The sequence below is a fragment of the Hypanus sabinus genome, chromosome 8 (assembly GCF_030144855.1).
Source record: "Hypanus sabinus isolate sHypSab1 chromosome 8, sHypSab1.hap1, whole genome shotgun sequence".
NCBI classification, from domain to species: domain Eukaryota; kingdom Metazoa; phylum Chordata; class Chondrichthyes; order Myliobatiformes; family Dasyatidae; genus Hypanus; species Hypanus sabinus.
The window spans coordinates 71,528,775-71,552,747 of record NC_082713.1 but is presented as its reverse complement, the minus strand read 5'-3'; the positions used below and the strand labels follow the sequence as shown (position 1 = coordinate 71,552,747).

General features: G+C 38.7%; 1 protein-coding gene across 1 annotated transcript in view; it reads left to right on the top strand.

Annotated features, from left to right (window-relative positions):
* LOC132397761 (fatty-acid amide hydrolase 2-like) overlaps positions 1 to 23,522 on the top strand; it is a 75,349-nt gene extending 51,827 nt beyond the window's left edge. Inside the window, exons 4-11 of the mRNA XM_059976526.1 lie at positions 3,765 to 3,971; positions 4,445 to 4,567; positions 7,611 to 7,746; positions 11,851 to 11,968; positions 16,185 to 16,304; positions 17,360 to 17,471; positions 20,817 to 21,011; positions 23,347 to 23,522. Of these exons, the coding sequence (XP_059832509.1) occupies positions 3,765 to 3,971; positions 4,445 to 4,567; positions 7,611 to 7,746; positions 11,851 to 11,968; positions 16,185 to 16,304; positions 17,360 to 17,471; positions 20,817 to 21,011; positions 23,347 to 23,522 (1,187 nt within the window). The remainder of the gene's footprint in view (positions 1 to 3,764; positions 3,972 to 4,444; positions 4,568 to 7,610; positions 7,747 to 11,850; positions 11,969 to 16,184; positions 16,305 to 17,359; positions 17,472 to 20,816; positions 21,012 to 23,346) is intronic.
* The last annotated feature ends 451 nt before the right edge of the window (positions 23,523 to 23,973 follow it).

Here is a 23,973-nt window from a genome sequence, read left to right as displayed (position 1 = left end):
TTGTTGTTGAGCCCACTAGAGGATCGGCTGTGCTGGATTGGATGTTGTGCATTGATCTGGAGGGATAAGAGAGCTTAAGGCTAAGCAACCTTTGGGAACAATGATCACAATATGATCACGTTCACTTTGAAATTTATGAAGGAGAAACTAAATTCCAATGCATCAGTATTTCAGTGGAATAAAGGAAATTACAATGGCATGAGAGGAGAAATGGCCAAGGCTGACTGGAAAGAGACACTAGCAGGAAAGACAGCAGAGCAGCAACGGCTAGAGTTTCTGTGAAAAATGAGGGAAGTGCAAGACAGATATATTCCAAATAAGAAATTTTTGAATGGAAGAAGGACACTACCGTGGCTGACAAGTGAATTTAGAGCCAAAGCAAAGGCAAAAGAGAGGGCACACAAGGAAACAAAAGCTAGTGGGAAGATAGAAGATTGGGAAGCTTTTAAAAATTTGCAGAAGGTAACTTAGAATGTCATTAGGAAAGAAAAGATGAATTATGAAAGGAAACTGGATACTATTATCAAAGAAGATACTAAAAGCTTTTTTAAGTATATAAAGGGTAAAATATTGAGGGAAGATATAGGACCAATAGAGAATGATGCTGGAGATATTGTAATGAGAGATGCAGAGATGGTAGAGGATCTGAATGTGTATTTTGCATCAGTCTGCAGCATACCAGACATTGACGAGTGTCAGGGAGGTGAGGTATGTGCAGTGAAACTTACAACTGAGAAGGCGCTCAGCAATCTTGGTGGTCTGGGGGTGGAGAAATCTCTTGGCCTGATGGAATGAACTCTCACATTTTGAAGGAAGTAGCTGGAGAGATTGTGGAGGTATCAACAATAATCGTTAAAGAATTGATAGATTCTGGCATTACATTGGATGAATGGAAAATTGTAAATGTAACTCCGCTATTTAAGAAGTGTGGGAGGCAGCAGAAACAAGACTATCGACCTGTTAGCCTGACATAAGTGGTTGGGCAGTTGTTGGAATCAATTGTTAGGGATGAGATTATGGAGTACCTGCAGGCATGTGACAAGTTAGGCCAAAGCCAGCATGGTTATCTGAAAGGAAAATCCTGCTTGACTAACCTACTGCAATTTTTTGAGGGAATTACAAGCAGATGGCTTGTAATGTCAAAGGAGATGCAGTAGATGTGGTGTGCTTGGATTTTCAGAAGGCCTTTGACAAGGTTAGCAAGATAAGAGCCCATGGAACTATAAGGGAGTTACTAGCATGGGTGGAGCATTGGCTGACCAGCAGTAAACAGGGAGTGGGAATAAAGGGATCCTATTCTGGCTGGCTGCCAGTTACCAGTGGAGTTCCACAGAGGTCAGTGTTGGGACCATTGCTTTTTACGATGTATGTCAATGATTTGGACTATGGGATTAATGGATTTGTAGCTAAGTTTACCGATGATACAAGATAAGTGGAGGAGCAGATAGTATTGAAGAAACAGAGAGCCTGCAGAGTTTAGGGAAAAGTGCAAAGAAGTGGCAAATGAAATAAAATGTTGGAAAGTGTATGGTCATGCACTTTGATGGAAAAAATAAACGGGCAGAATATTATTTAGATGGGGAGAGAATTCAAAATGCAGAGATGCAAAGTAACTTGGGAGTCCTTGTGCAGGATACCCTAAAGGTTAATCTCCAGGTTGAGTCAGTGGTGCAGAAGACAAATGCAATGTTGGCATTCATTTCTAGATGTATAGAATATAAAAGCAGGGAAGTGATGTTGAGGCTCCATAAGGCAATCGTGAGACCACACTTGGAGTATTGTGTGCAGTTTTGGGCTCCTTATTTTAGAAAGATATACTGACTTTAGGGAAAGTTCAGAGAAAATTCACAAAAATGATTCCAGGAATGAAAGGGTTATCATATGTGGAGCATCTGGCAGCGTTTGGGCTGTATTCCCTGGAGTTCAGGAAAATGAGGGGGGATCTCATAGAAACATTTCAACTGCTAAAAGGCCTGAACAGTTTAGATATGGCGAATTTATTTCCCATGGTAGGGGAGTCTAGGACAAGAGGGCATGACTTCAGGATTGAAGGGAGTCCATTTGGAACAGAGATGCAGAGAAATTACTTTAGTCAGAGGCTGGTAAACCTGTGGAATTTTTGCCACGAGCGGCTGTGGAGTCCAAGTCATTGGGTGCATTTAAGGCTGAGATAGATAAGTTCTTGATTAACCAGGGCATCAAAGGGTCTGGGGAAAAGGCAGGGGAGTGGGGATGACTGGAAGAATTGAATCAGCCCTTGATTGAATGACGGAGCAGATGCAATGGGCCAAATGGCCTACATATGCTCCTATATCTTATGGTCTTATGTACCTATCCAAATGTCTCCTATATATTGAAATTGAACCTACAACCACCACTTCCACTGGTGACTCATTCCTCATTCTCAACACCATCTGAGTGAAGAAGCTCCCCTTCATGTTCCTCTCAAACTTTTCATCTTTCATGCTTAACCCATGATCTCTAGTCCAATCTCATCCAATCTCAGTGGAAAAAAGCCTTCTTGCGTTTACCCTACCTATGCCCCTCATCATTTTGTATACAGTACTTCCATCAAATTTCCCTTCATTCTCCAATACTCCAGGGCATAAAGTCTTAACCTATTTTATCCTTTCCCTGTCACTCAGGTCCTCAAGTTCTGTCAACATCCTTGTAAATTTTCTCTGCACTATTTCAATTTTATTGACATCTTTCCTGTAGGTAGATGATCAAAGCATCACATAATGCTCCAAATTAGTCCACACCAATTCAGTACTTTGATTTATGAAAACCAATGTGCCAAAAACTTTTATGACCCATCTACCTGTGGCGTTACTTTTAGGGAATTACAGATCAGTATTCCCAGTTCTCTTTGTTCTATTACACTCCTCAGTGCCCCACTGCTCTGTAAAAATCCTGCCTTGGTTTGTCCTCCCAAAGTGCAACACCACACATTTGTCTGCATTAAAATCCTTCTGCCATTTGTTCAGTTGGTCCAGAGCTCACTGCAAGTTTTGATATTTTTCCTCACTATCCACTACACTCAATTTTGGTGGCAAGCAAATTTCCTGATCCAGTTTACCACATTATCATCCAGATCATTGATATAGGTGGACAGGTATCAATGGACACAGCAATGATCTCTGTGATAGACCACTTGTCACAGGCCTCTAGCCAGAGAGGCGACCGTCTACTACCACTCTCTGGTTTCTCCTGAGAAGCCAATGTTTAATTCAATTTACCACCTTGTTTTGACGATCAGGTTTCTGGACATTCTTGACTAACCTCCCATGTAGGACCTTGTCAAAGGCCTGACTAAAGTCCATGTAGTCAACATTCACTATCTTGGCTTCCTGGCAACTTCCTCAAAATACTCTATAGATTAGACATGACCTACCTCAAACAAAGCTTGTTTACTATCCCTTATCAGTCTCTGTCTATCCAATTACTTAAACAAAAGAATACTTTCCAAAAACTTACCCACTACTGATGTCAGGCTTATTGGCCTATAATTTCTTGGTTTATTCTGAGAGCCTTTCTTAAATAATGGAACAGCATTAACTATCCTGTCAGCTAACCTGGGGCTAATGATATGTAAGTATCTCTGCTATGGTCCCTGCAATTTCTGCACTTGTTAAAGTAGTAGTTCATTTACTTCTAAACTAAATATATAGTTTTATATTTCACAGAACTTGATATTTTTATGTGATAACCTTTTGTATATGATACTCTCTTTTCTGATATAAATCTATTTCACATTTTCCCAGGTTCATCCAATGCTTGTGGAGTTGTAAGCCGAAAGGACGTAATTTCCTTTGCAGATGCTGCAGTTGTGAATGCTCTTCGAAGAGCTGGTGCCATCCCTTTAGGTGTCACAAACTGCAGTGAACTGTGTATGTGGTATGAATCTAGTAACAATCTATATGGGATGACCAGAAACCCATATAATCTGGATTGTACTGCGGGTGGAAGTTCAGATAAGTATTAATTTACAAAAAAAAATCTTTGTATTTGGCTACAGTAATTTTGTTCTTTGCATAGCAACTAAATATGGAAGTTTTGAAACTTTTCTCCATTGCAAATATGTCCCAGTTTCCAAGACAATGCTGATTAATAAAGCATGGTATCATTGTTGACAATTTTCCCAAATGTATGTTTTCCTATCTTGAATTCACATTCATAAAAAAAATGTGCTGCACAAATTGTCTTAAGTATTATCTAGCATTAGCTGGAATTGAAAAGTGGGTGTGTTTTCTTCTGAATGAGATATTCCTGCTTCCTAACCACAATCCTTCCCCAAGTGACAGTATTTTATTTCTTTTTGTTTTCTTTATTTTCTATCCTGTCTTAAATTGCATAATTCCACTTAGTTGTCTGTAATAATAATTTCACCATTTTGGATGTTTTTTATAGAAAGTTGGGAAAAAATGTATTGCTATTTTTTCTGCAGGTGGTGAGGGGTGCATTATTGCTGCAGCGGGGTCGGTAATGGGCGTGGGTTCTGATATTGGTGGCAGTATTCGAATGCCTGCCTTCTTTAATGGAATTTATGGACACAAACCTACCACAGGTCAGGCAAGATTTTACCTTTTACATATGTTACTGTGGTTTGTTGCAATTTAATTATTTAAGAGAAGTTTAGATTTGGAATGCTGCTGATTTAGTGGCAAATGAGAGTGTTTCTTTATTTTTAAATCAAACAATTGAAGCTTTGTTCCATTAAATTTCTTATTAACTTCAGGTCTGGGTAAATAATTTTCCACATTTATGCAGTAACAATATTATTTTACTATATTACTTATACTGCTTTACTCTGCAATTTTTCCATTTGAGACACAAGGTGTTCAAATCTAGTTTCTCCACATTGATATTTGAGCTTATGTTATCTTATTTTCAGTAGGTGATGCTCCATTTTAAAGCTGTGAATTGTTATGTAGACTTGTATATCAAAAGATGAGGGTAATGTTGTTAAATCAAAACCAGAATTAGAATTCTGGTCTAGTGATCTGAAGGTCACTGGTTCGAGCCTCAGCTAAGGCAGCATGTTGAGCAAGGCACTTAGCCACACATTGCTCTGCTCACCGGTGCCAAGCTGTAACAGCCCTTGCCCTTCCCTTGGACAACATCAGTGGCATGGAGAGGGGAGACTTGCAGCAGGAGCAACTGCCAGTCTCCCATACAACCCTGCCCAGGCCTGCACCTTGGAGACTTTTCAAGGTGCAAATCCATGGTCTCTCGAGACTAACGGATGCCTAAAAAACACAGAATTAGAATCAGGTTTACTATCACTTACATGTTGTGAAATTTGTTGTTTTACAGCAGCAGTACCATACAGTATATAAAAACCTGTAAATTATAAGAGGATATATATATTATAATATTTATGCAAAATAAAGAGTGCAAAAATAGTTCATTGTCCATTCAGAAATCTGATGGCAGAGGGGAAGAAACTACTCCTAAAATTTTGAGTGTTCCTGCTCCTTTACCTCACCTCTGACAGTAGCAATGAGAAAAGAGCATGTCTTGGGTGATGGAGGGTTTTAATGATGGATGCTGCCTTTCTGAGGCACCACCTTTTGAAGAATCCCTCGATGCTGGGGAGACTATTGTCCCTGATGGAGCTGATTGCAATGTTCTGCAGCTTTTTCCCAACCTGTGCAGTGGCCCTTCCATAGCAGACTGTGATGCTCTCCATCGTGCATGCAGAAATTTGCTGGAGTCTCAAACTCCTAATATAGCTTCTTTTTAATCTTCTTTGCAAACTTTACTGATTTACTCTGGAAATCCTCAAGTGCATTTAATTACTCAATAGATTTCCACACAGGGCATTTTGCATTGAATAAATAGATAATGCATTTCACAGTTGCACACAGCACTTAACATTTAAAAAGGCCCAAGCTTTTATCTTTCTGTAATTTCAGGGTCAGACCACCAGGTGATGCTGCATAACTTTATTTTGCATTTGTGCATGGTTTGCTTCATTTAGCCACGTCAGTAGAAATGTTCACTATCACCACCTTGTGGTCAACTGGGATGTGCAATAACTGCACAGCTTGCCGACAACGCCCAGATGCTGGAAATGAGTAAATTTTATAAAGGAGGATAAAAGTTATGTTCTGATGGAAAGTTATTAACACAAAAATTTAACTCTGTGCAATTATTTACGACATTTTCTGTTTTTTTTAACAAAGAAAACCTACAGCACCACACAGGCCCTTCGGCCCATGAAGTTGTGCCGAACATGTCCCTACCTTAGAAATTACTAGGCTTACCCATAGCCCTCTATTTTTCTAAGCTCCGTGTACCTATCCAAAAGTCTCTATGATTTTCCTGAAGATATTTCCTGCATTGCAGGTTCAAGAAACAACTAAATTTGCAGGTGCTGTTTTGTTGGGGATGCAGAGGTAGTACTGTTTCATTGATGAGTAGTTGTCAAAATACCAGGAAATTATGATATATTATAAGTTGCTTAAGCCTTTCACAGAATTATTTTTGGAAGTTCTAATTGTGAATGTGTCACAGATCCACAAAGCACAGAAACAGGCTTTTAGATCCATCACATTGGTACCAAGGAATCTCATTTTGCAACTCTTAGTCCACAGCATTCAACCCTAAGGCGTTTCAAGTGTTCATTTAAATACTTACTGCATGTTGTGAGCGCACGTGCCTCTACCTCAATCCTTCCCCAATTAACATCAACATTTCCTACACCATAATCTAAACCTATGCACTTTTGTTATAGACACCACTATTAAGGGGAAGATTACTCATTAATTACCTTAGCTATGATCCTCACAATCTTGTATACATCAGACAGTTTCCACCTCAGCCTTCCCTGCCCCAGAAAACAAATACAGCCTATTTGGTCCCTGAGTATTGCTGAAATGCTCAATCTCTTGACATACTGTGTAATAACTTTTCAGCAAATTATAAACATTAATCACTACCTGCAGCCCATGAAAATACTACAGTGATGTGAACATGAGTATATTTAAAGAGGAGATTGATAGGTTTTTGATTAGGAAGGGAGGAGACAGGAGAACAGTTTTGAGAGCAATAATATATCAACCATGTTGGAATGGTGGAGAAGACTCAATGGGCTTACTGGCCTAATTCTGTTCCCATGTCTGATATATTTATGGTCTTACATATCTTTTATCAATATTCATGTAGGACATGATTAGAAGGATGCATTCCATTTTATCAGATGGGAGCACTGAGAGTATAATTATTCATACCAGGTTTCGCACCTTGTATACATAACAAGTGCTCATATTACACTGCATGGGATTACTTGGAGGTCACACTTATTGGAGTGATGTTCAGGCCTCCTAGCAAAATCTTCAGTGCAGGACAAATGAAAAGAATAGATATAATGGATGATTGTCATAAGGAACGTGAGGGAATTTTAGTCTAAAATCATTGACTGGAAGATTCAGATTGACAAAAGTAGACTAAATTAAGTATTATTAGAATGGTGAGGGGATTTTCTTCAGGACAGCATCTTTAGGAGCCAATCAGACAAGAAGATAAGATTAATTCATGATCTTATCATGGAGGCATCCCTAGGTGGAGCAATTACAATATGATTGAATTCGCGCTCTGTTTTTCAGGTTTGGTACCCAATGATGGTCATTTTCCAGAAGTAACGGGTATGAGATTGAAATTCCTGTGTAGTGGTCCCCTGTGTCGTTATGCAGAGGATCTCATTCCAATGCTCAAGGTCATGGCTGGCCCAAACATTTCCAAGTAAGAAAAACACTCAAACTATTATGCACATTTATAGATCAGAACATAAAACATAGAACACTACAGCACAATATAGGCCCTTCGTCCCCCAATGTTGTGCTGATCTTTCAACCTACTCCAAGATCAATCTAACCCTTTCCTCTGAGATGGGCCTTCATTTTCCTATTATCCATGTGTCTATGTAAGAGTTTCTTAAATGTCCCTAATGTGTCTGCCAATACCACCACCCCTGGCAGGGTGTTCCATGCACCCACCACTCTCTGTGTGTTTATAAAAAAAAAACTACCTCTGACATCCCACCTATACTTTCTTCCTGTCACCTGAAAATTAAGCCCTGGTATTAACCGTGCCCAAAAGAAGTCTCCAAATATCCATTTAATCTGTGCCTCATCAACTATAAACTATGCCACTATGAAGTCACCGTCGTTCCAAAGCGAAAGCACTAGCTCACTCAACCTATTCTCATAAAACATGCTCTCTAATCCAGGTAGTGTCCTGGTGCATCTCCTTTGCACCCTTCTAAAGCTTCTGCAATATTGCCCATAATGCAGCAACCAGAATTGAACACAATAATCCAAGTGTGGTCTAAGCAAGGTTTTATAGAGCTGTGACGTTATCTCATGGCTCTTGAACTCAATTCCCCATCTAATCTATTCAATGCCTTCTTAACCACCTATCAATTTGTTCAGGAATTTTAATGGATCTATGGGCCTGGACCCCAAGATCCCTCTGTATCTCCACACTGCCAAGAATCCTGCCGTTACCCCTGTATTCTTCTTTAAAGTTTGACCTTCCACTTTTCTGGGTTGAACTCCATTTCTCAGCCCAGTTCTGCATCCTGTTAATGTCCCGTTCTAACCTGTGACAGCCTTCTGCACTATCCACAACTCCACCAGCCTTCACATCATTTGCAATCTTACTAACCCAATGCTTTCCCAAATGCTTGTAAATCCTGTCTCTAAGAACCTTCTCCAATAATTTACCCACCACTCAAGTAAGACCCACCGGTCTATAGTTCCCTGCTTTATCCCTGTTCCCTTTCTTGAACAAATGAATAACATTTGCCACCCTCCATTCACGTGTTATACCTCCCATGGTCAGTGATTGCAAAGAGCATTGCCAAGGAGACAACAGTCTCTTCCCTCACTTCCTGTAGTGACCTGGGATATATGCCATCCAGCTCCGGGGACTTATCTATCCTAATTTTTATCACAAGTTCCACACATGTTTCATGATGTTGATATGCGCTAGCACATCAGCCTGTTATACACTACGCTCATAAGTATCAAGGTCCCTCTCACTGGCAAATACTGAGGTAAAGTATTCATTAAGGAATTCCCATACCTCCTCCAACTATAGGCAGATAATTTTTCTCCTATCCTTAATTGGTCCTACCCTCACTGTACTCATACCTTTGCAACAATTGGGAGTAAAGTCATTGAAGTTTTCCCTTTGCTCTGTCTGTGGCTTCGTTGAACTCAAGCTCTGCCAAATGCCGTGTCATCAATGTTATTTTAACCCTTAAGCTATTTCCGTGTCATTATGCATAACAGAACAGCATTGTCTGAAATTTTAAAAGCTATTGTGTACTTAAAGTATAGAAATAAAAATTATTTATTTTGTACAAAAGTAAAATAAAGAGCAGACGGAATGCCTTAATACTTTTCTACAAATAATTTAACCTAAAATCCTTCATGTATTTCAGATTGAAACCTACCAGTTTGTTAATCTTAATTTTCTGTCTGAAATAGCTTCTAAAAGGCTAAAGGAAGTTTTACTGATGGATTTACCCTTAATAATGAAACTTCATTGTGAATAGAATTAGCTATCTTTTTTTTCTTTGTACTATTTCCACAAAGGTTGACCAAGATAAATTGGTTTTCTTCATTTAATTGAATGCACATAACAATGAATATTCAAAGATTGAGAGTACATTTATATCAAAGCATGTATGCACAATACAACTGTGAGATTTGTCCTCCCACAGGCAGTCATGAAACAAAGGAACACCTGGGAATCCGTTCAAGAAAACGGCAAACACCCAATGCGCAAAAAAAGAACAAACTGCGCAAACAGCAAAAAGTGAACGAACAGAACATAGAATGGAAAAGGATCTAGTGCTTTCCCAGAGTATATGATGAATAAACACCTCTCAGGCTTCAAGCCGGGTACAGGTATTGATTATAACCAACGTTTCAATGACAAACTCTACCATCTTCATCAGGGATGTCTAACAACGAGGAGGAACATGTTGCTACTGCATTTCTTCCCGATATTTCCATGGGTTCTGTAAGGATTACCAGGATCCTGAAGAAATACCAGATTAATTCCATCCACAAACCCATAAGGAAGCCCAAGTCACAGTTTAAGCAGGTCAAAGATGACCTGGGACTCAGGTGGACTGGCATTTACAGGATTCCCTGTGAATCCGGAGCAGTGTAGATCAGCCAGGTGGTAGACATGGTGGAAACCCACATCAACGAGGATGGGAGGTGTGTACCTTGGGTTACCTGGAAAAATCAGTGGTAGCAGAATACTGTATTCACAACGGTCTTTGACGGCACAAAACTATTGTACCAATGGCTTTTGATACCACTTGGTAGAGGAAACCATTGAAGTAAAACTAGAGGAGAATTTTAATAAAGATGAAGAAAGAACTGGAATTTGATTGTAACTATGGTGGGAGAGTGGAAATCTGATTGGATGAGGTCTAGCCAATCAGGAGGGATGGACTACAGGAGTATAAATACCACTGGAGTATTCTTACCCAGGTATCATCCCTGATGAAGATGGCAGAGTTAGTCATTGAAATGTCGGTTATAATCAATACCTGTACCTGGCTTGAAGCCCAAGAAGAATTTGTTCAACACATAGAATATCAAACATCAAACCAGGAGTCTAGTAGTATTCAGTTTAGTTCAGTTCAGCACCACACCACTAGCCGAATGCAGGCCACAGAGCAATTATTTGCCAAAGTGCCCCAGTCCACATCTATTGCCGTGATCAAACTGCAAAAAATCAGCAAAAAAAGAGTAACCAGACTCCAGAAATACATGCACCATGAGCCACAAAGTCCCCAAAAGCAAGTCCACAGACTTGCTAATCAATCCTTGCAGCGTGTAATCCAAGGCTCCTGCACTTTCCTCTGACAGCAGCTAGCGAGAGGGCAAGGAAGACCAATCAAATGCAGGCAGATGTTGCCAGCCACCCATCCGACCTCCACTCTCGTCCTTGCCAACTTCAACCTTGCTTGATGCCTCAGTCAGAGAGAAGCAATGGAGTTGATTATGAGCTCTGCTGTCTCCCGGCTTCTTGGCTTCCAGGCCACACACTCTGTTCCAAGCCTCACCGAACTCCCTCGGAGACAGCAAAGCACCAATTGCTCCATCGGCCCCAAAACACACCATCAAAATGTAAGTCACAGGTTTCAATCACATGCAGCTAAGTTGTAGAATCTTATTTGAAAGAAGAAGTGACAGAAGTCGTTTTGTGAACTGTCTGCAGAAAGTTGTGATTGGTCACATGGTTCACTAGTGCTGTCTTGTCCAGGATTGAATCTTTGAATCGTTGAAGTCAAAATATAGAATACTAAATTCCATTCACTGATTTTATACAATTGTCAAATGTTTATCAAAACTGTTGCTGATGCAGGAAAATGAGAAATTAGAGCTTTGCTGTAAATTGCCTCATCTGTAAACTATGACAATTTATCTTAAAGCTAGCTGTAAAATGGCTACCTGAAGCATATTGTGCAGAATTCATAATTCTTCTTGGGAGGATGTTCCTGTGTTTGAAGATGATACGCATAGAAATAATAGTAATTTGTTATTTGTTATTGTACAAAAGTCAAATAATGACCAGAAGAAATGCCTAATACTTTTCCACAAAATAATTTGGCCTAAAGTGCTGTTGTGTATTTCAGATTGAAGGTTACTTGTTTGTTGATGTTAATTTTCTGCCTGAAAATGTTATTATCTGATATTTACAAAAATACATAAAAAAAACCTAACTGCAATGTCTTGATGGTAGTTTAAGGATCACTAATACATTATTTAAATTTTATCTGATATATATTGCCTCACTGTAATTTTTGTATTTAAAAAGGCTAAGGCTTGATGAAGAAGTATGTATGAAGAAAGTCAAATTCTACTCCATGGAAAATGATGGGGGATCTTCATTTGTGTCCAAAGTGGATAATGAACTTGTTCAAGCTCAGAGGAGGGTAGGATGGAAAAATTAACTCCAAAAGTTAGGTCGATAACTCTTAACCATTACATTCTGATTATTTTCTTCTAATAAAAAAAAGCTTATCTAAAACTTTGCATTTCAGAATCACTCCAAAGTGCTTCATATCCAATTAAATATTTTGAATCCTAGAGATCATATAGGCAAAGCTCGTGACAATTTCATGAACAGATAGATCCCATAAATAACCATTAGATTAATACATACTTAAATATTTATAGCATTGGAGAAAACTTTGATACTGGCAATTGTCATCTTGACGTGGTATGTGAGATGGAAGTGCTGAGGCTTTGTCTCTTGTCTTGAGAGACTCTGGCAATAAAAACAAAATTAGATCCTTCACTTTGCTCTGCAGTTCTGGTGGATTAGAGATGGCAGGTAGGGCAGTTGTATGTACCTCGCACATATACAAACTGCTTTGCGTGGTTGGATCTGCTGTTATTATTGCTCAGGATGATTGGGGAATCCTGGCTGATGAAGGATATTGAGGTTTTGGTCAGGAAGAATGTTGCATATGTCAGCCAGAATCAAGTTCAAGGTTCAAAGTTCAAAGCACATCTAGGTAACCATATATAATCCTGAGATCCACTTTCTTACAGGCATACACAGTAAATCTGTAATTGAATAATAAACATAACAGAATCAATAAAAAAGCACGCCAGCTTGGGTGTCCAACCAGTGTGCAAAAGGATGCAGTGCGCAGATACAAAAAGAAATAAATAATAACAAATAAATAAATAAGCAATTAAATTTGCTTGGGATGGACATGAGACGAAGAGTCCTTGAAAGTGAATCCATAGGTATAGGAATATTTTAATGATTGGGCAAGTGAAGTTGAGTGAAGTTATCTCCTTTGATTCAAGAGCCTGGTGGTTGAGGGGTAATAACTGTTCCTGAACCTGTGGTGTGAGTCCTGCAGTTCTTGTACCTTCTTCCTGATGTCCAGGGTGGTGGGGATCTCTGATGGATGCTGCTTTTCTGCAACATTTTGTGTAAATGTGCATAATGGCAGTCCATGATGGACTGGGCCATATCCACTAATTTTTCTAGGATTTTCCATTCAAGGGCATTGGTGTTTGCATACCAAGCTGTGATGCAGCCAGTCAATGTATGCTCCACTACACATCAATAAAAGTTTGTCAAAGTTTTAGGTGTCATGCCGAATCTTTGCAAACTTTTAAGGAAGTAGAGGTGCCTCCATGCTTTCTTTGTAATTGCACTTACATGTTAGGTCCAGGACAGGAGCGCCAAAATTCTAACACCAAGGCATTTAAATTTGCTGACCCTCTCCAACTCTGATCCTCCGATGAGGACTGGCTCCTGGATCTCTTGTTTCCTTCTCCTGAAGTCAATAATCAGTTCTTTGGTCCAAGGGAATGAAGTGAATTCCTTGAAAAGTATAAGGGATATAGGAGTATACTTTAGGAAATTAAGAGGACAAACAAGAAATAAGAGATATCCTTTGCAAAAAGGTAAAGAAGAATTCTTACGAGATTCTATTTGTATATTAAGAACAAAAAGTTAAACGGGGAGAGGATAGAACATCTTATGGATCAATGTGATAATCGATGTGTAGAGACACAGGAGATGGGTGAGATATTGTATGATTATTTTTCATTTGCTTTTGCTGTGGTATGAGTCATGGAAACTAGGGAATTTGTAGAAGAGAACAGTAAAATCCATAAGTATAATGAAAGAGGTACTAGTGGTCTTGAGGTAGATAATGGTGACTGAGTTAGACATTGTGGAAAACAAGAGGTCCTACCAGTGATATTTGCATCATCTTTAGCCATGAGTGAGGCACGGGAAGACTGGAAAATGACTAATGTTATGCCTTGATCTAAGGAGGGCTTCAAGGACAAGTCAGAGACCTACTGGCTGCTCAGGCTGACATCAGTAGTGGGAAAATTAATGGAGGGAATTCTGAGAGACAGGATCGACGTGAATTTGGAAAGTCAGCATGGCCCTGTGTGTGGGGAACCATGTCTCACAAATTTGTTTTTTTCTGAAGAGGTGATCAGGGCAGGGTGGTGGACATTGTGTATACTGTATGAACATTAGCAAGGCTTTTGAGAAGATCCTACATACAGGCTGGTCCATGTGAGGTCATATGGGATTCAGAGTGAGCCAGCTAATTGGATTCAAAACTGGCTTGGTGGAAATAGTCAAAGTGTGGTACAGTACATTTGATTTTCAAATTAGAGGCCCTTGACAGGTAGTGATTTGTAGCGATTTGTACCAGGTCTCTAGTACAAATCAGTAGTGATTAAGAGTCTCAGCCCAAAACATTGACAGTTCCCTCTTTTCCATAGATGCTGCCTGTCCTGCTGAGTTCCTCCAGCATTTTGTGTGAGTTGCCCTGCTTTTTCAGCGCCTGCAGATTCTCTCATGTTTGTAGGTCTTGAGTTGTTTGTCATATATGTGAATAATTTGTATGAGAATGTAGATAACATCATTAGCAAGTTTGGAGATGTAGTGAACAGTGAAGAAGATTGTCCAAGTTTTCAACAGGATCTAGAAGAAGTGGGAAGTGGTCCAAGGAACGGAATATTTAACTTGGATAAGTGTGAAGTGAATCATTTTGGGAAGTTAAGCCTGGACAGGATTTACACAGTAAATGACGGAGTCCTAAAGACTGCTGTAGAACAAGGAAACCTTTGGCTCGAAATACATAATTCCCTGAAAGTGGAAATGCAGGTAGACAAGATGGTGAAGAAGCAGCTGGGACATAATTTGAACAGTTATAGAGTATGTTGGTAAGACATCGCCCGGCATATTGTATGTCGTCTTCCAAACCAGTCTAAAACTAAAGGGCAAACACGAGGAAATCTGCAGATGCTGGAAATTCAAACAACACACACAAAATGCTGGTGGAACACAGCAGGCCTGGCAGCATCTATAAGCAGAAGCACTGTCAATGTTTCAGACTGAGACCCTTTGTCAGGACTAGAACTAAAGGGCATAGGTTTAAGTGAGAGAAGGATTTAAATGGGACCTGAGGATGGTAGAATAAGGAATGAGTTGCCTGGGGAAGTGGTAGAGCTGGGTAGAGTTGCAATGTAGAGCTTTGGACAGTTTCATGGATAGGAAGGGTTTGGAAGGATATGAGCTATGTGAAGGCATTTGGAACTAGCTCAGAAGGCACGCTGGTCAGCATGGACAAGTTGGCCTGAAGGATTTTTTTCCAGCTTTTAGCCTTATGATTCTATGACTTTTGGAGATTTTCAATCAGTGCCATAGTGACTTTCTTACTTCTTAAGCAGAGCCAAGGGATGGAGGTTGATTTGCTTCTGTTGCAGCTCCACGTATTCTGAAGTCAGTAATGAAACCAATACGGCAACAGCAGATTCTTCCACAGATTGTACATGAATGCCTGACTGGGTGGGTCGTGTCATCAATACCATTTGCAATACTCCTGACTTACTTTGAGAGGACTTAAACGTGGATTCTCAAAGTGGGGATGCTGCATTTTTTTCTTTTTCCATTTTGACACTCTCCATGTTAAATAATATTTGGAATAAGCACTGAAGTAACAGTGACAAAGAATGTAAGGTGGGTGAAGAACCATTAATATTCATCACCAAGAGTGGCCTGGAGACACCACTACAGTCAGAACTAGTTGAGTTCTGAAAGGCGTGGTTGTTAGATTAGATCAATGACAGGTATTGAGTGAACCAACACGAAAGACATCTGGAACCTTAAAACAGATTACAACAGTAAGGTTAACAACTATTTCCCCTTACCTTCCACCCCATCAACTCCATTGTTCCCACTAGAGCCACCACATTTGTTTAAATTGTTTAAATCTGCAAATTTTGAAATTTGGTTTCTGCTTGCTGAAATGTTCCAAATTTTTAAAAAAATTGAATGATTCTCATATTGTTACAAACTAAGTAACTATTTTACACCTGCTCTTTTTTGTTTTGTATTTGTGTTGGTATACTTTCTGAGCTTGCATACTGATACCTTGTGTTATGAGCTACTTGTAGAATCTGTATTGAAAGCATTTGGAAACCAAAATAACATTATGTTACCTTTACTTTTTATCTTGTTTTTTTCTTCACCAAAGACTTAAATAAAGTTGATCAACTCTCATTTTTCAAATCTGTACTACTGTATTTTAAGATTTTAGATCATAAATATGATAAAATAAATCAATTCCATATGTAATGTCAATTTTGGATTTTTTTCAGTTAATTGAATACCTCGAAGGGCAATTTGGTGTTCAGGTGCAACACGTTCGTATTCACAAAATGAAGTATGCTTTTGAGATATGGGCAGCAATGATGTTCTCTCCTCAGTTTGATGCCAAGGTATAGATGCACAGCATGTTCCTCTTCTGGATATCACACAAAACAAGTTTAAAACATTTTCCGTTTTCAGTTAATAATATGAACACATTACTAGGGTTTCCAGGCGAGTACAGCGGTCAACTTTAACCAATGTTTCAATGGCAAACTCCACCATTTCCATCAGGGATGATGCCAAGGCATGCTGGTGATATATGTACTCAACTCTCACCATCCATTCCTCCTGATTGGTTAGTCCTCAACCAATCAGATTTCTGCTGTTCCACCTTGTATTCCAGTTCTTACTTAAGCAAGACCTTACTCTTTGTTAAAACTGTTATTCTCGAGTCTTTTTTCAATGGCTTCCTTCACCAGGTGGTCCCAAAAGCCATTGGCACAGCACAGAAGTTTTGTGCCGTCGAAGTCAATCCCATGGCCTTTGTGTATGCAGTGTTTTGCTACCTCGATTTCTCTGGGTAACCCAAATGGATACACCTTCTATGTTCCACTGTGCGCCCCATCTGGCTAATATATGCTGCTCCGAATTCACAGGGAACCCTGTAAATGCCTTCCTAAGTCCCAGCTCATCTTTGACCTGGATAAACTGGGATCTGTGCCTCCTTATGGGTTTGTGGATGGTATTAAACCAGTATTTCTTCAGGATCCTGGTGATTCTTCCAGAAACCATGGAAATATGTATTTTTTTAATAACCATGAATTTAACTATGGTCATGCAACATCATAGAAAGAGAAAAATAGGTAATATCTCCCATTGATGAACTTTCATTGACCTTGAATATTGATCTTGTTTTTCTTTCTTCACCAATGCTGTCTGCTAGCATTTTGTGTTTCAGATTTCCATTATTTGCCATATTTGGCTTTTGGAGCTGAATTTATCCTATTTAAGAATGATACAGCTAATGTACAGATAAAATTATGCAAAGGATTGACACTAAGATGATGGTTAAAAAAACTTCCCAGTCTATATTCCATAGTGTCAGGCTTAGATCAGTAAGAAAAGGAAGACTCTGCACTGAGACATAGTCATTTTTGATTATAGTATAACTCTATTTTCACAGGAATATCAGCCTTTCAAAAATTTGTTGGAAGATTGTGGGAAGAAATTTAAACCAGTGACGGAACTTGTGAAGAAAATTCTGGGACAGTCCTCACACACAATTCCTGCTATAGGTACAGTTCATCTCAGCAGAATGCAAATCATTTGTGATGCGACTGTTAAATTAAAATCCATTTGTACTGAACTTCAACTGAATGCTGAAAATAAATGTAATTGTTTAGACAGGTATTTTATCAGACCTAAGGGTAATCAATGTGGTGTCTAGCATTTTAAAAGCACACAGGCAGGACAATGAAACTCATGAAAATATTAATTTAATAATATTTTCATAAAGAAAAGAGATATTTATGCACACATACCTTAAGAAACCAACTTAGAAGAGAAACGTAATATGCAAAACTGATGATGTTCAGTAAGTAAGAGACACATCTGATCTCCTGAACTGTGGATTCTAATCTGGAATGGATACTTGTGATGAATTAGGTCCTTAGTCTAAATGAAAGTAACTGAAATTAAAATAAAATGAAACGATGAATTAAGATCCAGCATATCATGTACTGTGGTACAGAAGGGAAAGAGGGAGAAGAAGGGAGCAGTAGAGATAAAGGACTCAATAATTAGAGGAACAGATGGGAGATTCTGTGAACGCGATGAGGACACCCAGGTGGTATGCTGCCTCCCAGGTGCCAGGGTCAACGTTGTCTCAGATCACAGCATTTTCGAAAGGGAGGGAGAACAGCCAGATGTCTTGGTACATATTAGGACCAATGACATAGGAAGGTAAAGCAAGGAGGTCGTGAAGGGAGAATTTAGGGAATCTTATAAGGACACTGGCCAGAAGAAGGCAATGACAAACCAGTTCTGTAGAAAAGCTAGCTAAGGACAGTCATGGTTATGACAGATGGAAGACCACGGTTGCCCACTTCATATGGCACAGCACAAGATGATGATGATGATATGATAAATCATGGAGGAATCCACACTAATCCATGTGGCACAACACTCATCATAGGCCCCCAGTCTGAAAAATAACCCTCTGGCTTAATTCCACAAGACATTTTACCATTCATTTGGCTAGTTCACCAAGGGTCTCATCTTCCAGACCAGTTTACCATGTAGTATTTAGCAAAAACACCATGCTGAAGTTCACAATGACAACATCTACTGCACTTTTGTCATTAATCCTCTTGCTCACCTTTTCAAAGATCTCAGTCAAATCTGTGACACGCTATTCCCTACGCACAAAGACATATTGACTGTCTTTAATCAGTCCCTGCACTTCAATATTCAGGTAGATCATATCTCATAGAATCCCCTCTGGTAACTTACCCATCACTGATGTTAGCCTCACCAGTAGTTGTTCCCTGTTTTTTTTTCTTGCAAACTTTCTTAAATAAAAATATAACTTTAGCCACCTTTGAATCTTCTGATATCCCATCCATGATTAAGAAAAATACAAATTCCTCTGCCAGGTTTCCAACATGTTTCTTCCCATAATGTTGTAAGATACATTTAGTTAGGGAGTTATTTATCTTCATGTGCTTCAATACTATCAGCACTACCTCTTCATAAAATCTGTTTCAGAATATTGCTGTCCTCTAGGCTGAATTCCTCAGTGTCCATGAGCTCTTTATGATAAACACAGACAAAGAAGTGTTCATATGTGGCTTTGCTCATCTCCTATGACTCCAGATGTAGACAACAGGATTGAGGTCAGTGGGTTGGCTTCTACAATCCTCTATGGCTCGCTTCACCAGCCTTTGAGTCAAAATATTTCACTTCATCTCAGACCTAATTGTATTGCCCCACATCCTGAGAGATTAATCACTCATTTCTTCCCTACAGTCAGCTTCTTAAGTAATGTTACAATTTTGAATATTTCATTGAGATCCTCTCTCATTCCTTATATGTACAAGCCCCCATCAAGCTAACCTCTGCACATCTGACAGCCCCGCTATCTCAGGCACCTTCCCTACATTTCCTTTATGTCCAGATGTGAGATGTGGTTTTGTAAAAGCCTTTTGCAATTGTGACAAGACATCTTTGTCTTTTACTCAAAACCTCTTGAATAGAAGGCCAGCATACCATTTGTAATCTTGTTGCATTAACAATGTTACTATTATTGATTGGTACACAATGCTTTAAGGTTTCTCAATAAACATTATGAAGCTTTTGATGAAAGGTTGCAGCCCAAAGTATCAAATGATTATTCTGCTCAATAGATATTGCTTGACTTGCTGTTCCTCCAGCATTTTGTGCATGTTGATCAATAAATCTGCTTTTACATTCTTGATGGTTGTTGAATCTATTCTTTCAAGGCTTACGATTGTAAAATTCATTTTCAGTTTTAGTATCCTGGTTTAAGGAGTTTGGAGAAAATTCCTAAAGTCTATGGATTGTGATTTCTGTTTTTACTCCTTCAATTTAATGGTTCTATGGAGAAGAATGTGCCAGTTAATACAAAAATAACAGAAATCAGTAATAGAAAATGCTGAGCAATATCTGTGATGAGAGAAATACTGTGGATGATAAAATGAAATATATTCATGTCAATTATTGATAATCTCACCTTAGTTTCTTTTTGCATAAACAGAAATAACTAAGCTCCAAGTGATGTCATGCGTAACATCGTGCAGTAGTAGTTAGTTGCTTATTTCAGAGATTGTCCATTTTTTTTTTATTAAATACTGCAGTTAACGTGAATATTTTCGTTAACAGTGTTGGAAAGCCTGGATCAATGGTCTTAAGGTCTTTCAAGACCATCAACACAATTGGGTATAACAGCAAACACGAGGAAATCTGCAGATGCTGGAAATTCAAGCAACACACACAAAATGCTGGTGGAATGCAGCAGGCCAGGCAGCATCTATAGGAAGAAGCACTGTCGATGTTTCGGGCTGAGACCCTTCATCAGGACTAACTGAAAGGAAAGATAGTAAGAGATTACTATCTCTTACTAAGATCTCTTACTCTCTCTTACTATCTTTCCTTTCAGTTAGTCCTGACGAAGGGTCTCGTCCTGAAACGTTAACAGTACTTCTTCCTATAGATGCTGACACAAAGTACGCTGCAGATGCTGTGGTCAAATAACACGTACAATTAAGCTGGATGAACTCAGCAGGTCGGGCAGCATCCGTTGAAAGGAGCAGTCAATGTTTCGGGCCGAGACCCTTCATCAGGACTAAAGAAGGGTCTTGGCCCGAAATATTGATTGCTACTTTCAATGGATGCTGCCTGACCTGCTGAGATCATCCAGCTTATTTGTACGTGTTATTCCTATAGATGCTGCCTGGCCTGCTGCATTCCACCAGCATTTTGTGTGTGTTGCTTGGGCATTACAGTCCTATTACATATTTTATATCATTGATGTCCTTTCTAAACATTAATTCTGCTATAAGTTGTATGAATTTTAGAACATGATTGCATCCTAATTGATTCTGTTTGGTTTCTTCTTGTAGGTCTTTGTATTCTGGAGGATTATGTCAAGATAAGTGAGCGTAGTTCTGCTGATCTAACGAGCATGTGCCAAAATCTTGAAACTGAGCTTAGCAATCTTCTAGGAGATGATGGTGTATTTTTGTATCCATCTCATCCAAAAATTGCGCCCAGACACCATCACCCTAAACTGATGCCTTTTAACTTCACATACACAGGTAAATTGCAGAGAGTTGAATTTCTTTAAACATAAGATCTCAAATAAGATGGTACAAATGTACTTTCTTATAATGAAGAATGTATATTTTGCAGTTTTTCTTACCAAGGTGTACAAGTTATAGGATTATGGTGAATAATGTTAGGTCAGGTTGAGACATTTGATGTTACAGTGCTTGCCAAGCTTGGCATTTAGCTTGTGGACATTTCATCACCAGTCGAGGTGACATTCTGAGTGCACATTTGTTGGTGTTTTTCTCTTGGAGTGCGCCCACTTATATTGGCCCCCATTTGCTTGCCTCAGTCCTGATTGGCTAACCCTTCCATTGACCTGCCTCAGTGTGGAGACATTTTCGCTGATCTTGGTACATAGAGACCAAGAAGGACACCACTTAAACTGGGACACCGCAGAGGTTCTGGGCAAATGAACACGAAGCTGGCATGAGAATTTTTAGAAGCATGGTTAACTCTGTAAACAAACATATTGAAATGGAGCCATCTGTGAACCCTCAAAGTCAAAGAAATGTGAGCCAATAGAATTCAAAGGCAAACTGAAGCGGTAGCCTATCAAGACTAAAGAAATCGAATGGAGGCCTATATAAGAAAGCACTCCCAAAGATAAACACCAACAACTCTGCACTGAGGATATCACCTCATTGATGATGTAATGTCTGCAAGCTCATTGCCAAGCTTGGCAAATACTGCTACATCAGAAAGTATAATTTCAGAACCTGTCTTGTTATTTGTTGTAACTCAAAGTGTAAGGAGCCTCATTTGAAATTTTGAAGGAAGTCAAAGAGTTGTAAAGCACAGAAGTGGGTTCTTCACCCCATCAAGCCCATGCCAACAGTTCTGTCCCTTTATACTGTTCCCTTTACTGTCACTAGATATGTATTATTCCATGCCTTGATTTTGACATACACCAAGGAAATTGATTGGGCTAATTAGCAGTTTTGGATTTGTGTAGATCATCTACATCTTCCTCAGAATAGTGGGGCATTCTTTTAGAATGGAGATGAGGAGGAATTTCTTTAGCCAAAGAGAGGCAGCTATGGAGGCCAAGTCTTTATGTATATTTAGGGCAGAGGTTGATAGGTTCTTGATTGGTCAGAACGTGAAGGGATATGGGAAGAAGGCATGAGATTGGGGTACAGGAAAATTGGATAAACCAAATCGCCTAATTCTGCTCCTATATCTTATGGTGTTAAGATCAGCCAAGTATCTTCCTTATGCAGTAGGCAGCATTCTTTCTTCAGTATTATTTTTAGGTTTACATAAAAAGCAAAGTAGGCTTTATTGTTATTTATTCTTTGAGTTTTCTGTGTTCAAGTTAAAATACTGAAGAACTTTCTCATGTATTCTTTTTAGTCACTTTGTAGGGATGATATCTGAAAGATGCTTCAGAAAGAGTGCCACCAAATTAGTGATTATTTTAGCCTGGTTAGATTGATTCAACCTTTTTTTTTTTAAATTTAGATTTAAATTTGAATTTTACATGTTTTTAAGAGCACAACTGAATGCAGAGTTTTGATAAGGCCTTTTATTAACAGGAACTAGTTAATGGTATCTGATTCTGCAGGTCTTTCTTCAAGGTACAATAGTGACTTCAAAAATTCTCAAGAAAATTTTCTCACTGCTTCATGAATACTTGCTGAAGTTCTGTTTTTGATAATTAATTTGAGAATATTCTTGGTGTTAGTCACTCAATTTGGTGCTTTCTAATTTGTGTTTACCGTTTTGCATTTTTTCTCTTGACTTTCAATTTTTAATGAAGTAGTTTCATTTAATTAATTTTTTCTAACAATCTGGGAAGAGAAGGGAGAGTTACTTGAATTATGGAAAAGTAGATGTTGTAGAATTGTATTTTTAACTTTAAAAACTTAAATGTCAAGAATAACAAAGGGCCAACAGGTAACATTAACATGCTTTTATTACGAACATGAGAAAATCTACAGAGGCTGGAAATTCGAAGCAAAACACCGAGAATGCTAGAGGAACTCAGCAGGTCAGGTAGCATCTATGCCAATGTATAGATAGTCGATGTTTCAGGCCAAGACCCTTCATGAGGAGTCTTAGCCCAAATCATCAACTGTTTATTCTGTCCTGTAGATGCTGCCTGGCCTGCTGAGTTGCTCCAGGTGTTTTGTGTGTGTTGCTTTGGCATCCAGTTATATTTTACTTCTTTGCATTTTATTTACTTACGTTTTTGCATTGATAATTTAGAAGATTATTAGATATTTTCACCCTAAATAAAGATCCTATCCTTTCAATTATTTTACAGTGTAAGCTTCATTTAAAAGCCTTGTAATTAATTATGTTTGTAACTTCCTGTTTTAGCCATTTTTAATGTGCTTGGGCTGCCAGTGACTCAGTGTCCACTTGGACTGAGCAAAGATGGACTGCCAATTGGAATTCAGCTTGTGGCCAATCACCATTATGACCACCTTTGTCTGGGAGTGGCTCGACATTTGGAGAGTGCCTTTGGTGGATGGCAAAATCCAGGAGCTCCCTGAATATATTTCAAATTAATTTGTTCCTGCTTAAACATTTATTAAATATTGCTACTCAATAAGAGATACAAAACCAAATTTCAATATTTTCTTCTTTAAGAAATAATCACATTCTATCAGCTCATAGCAATGCAATTGAGAAATATAATTTTGGAAGAGCACTGTTGCATATAGTTTCACATTGCTCCCATATTAGTACCTTTCAACTCTAATCTTTCTTCTAATCTACCTTTCAAATCTGTACACTATATCAAACAAGTTGTATTAATAATGCAAAATTGTGTATGATCATTCATTTTATCAGTTGTAGTTAAAGCTAATCTAGTACACTCAAGGTTTTCATTAAAGTTTTCTTCTAAAAGTGTACATCTAGAATTCTTTTAAGAATTGCAGGATTTAATTACTCTTTTCCATACCCTGAAATTTAGCAAATTGCTTTCTTTGATGTATTAAA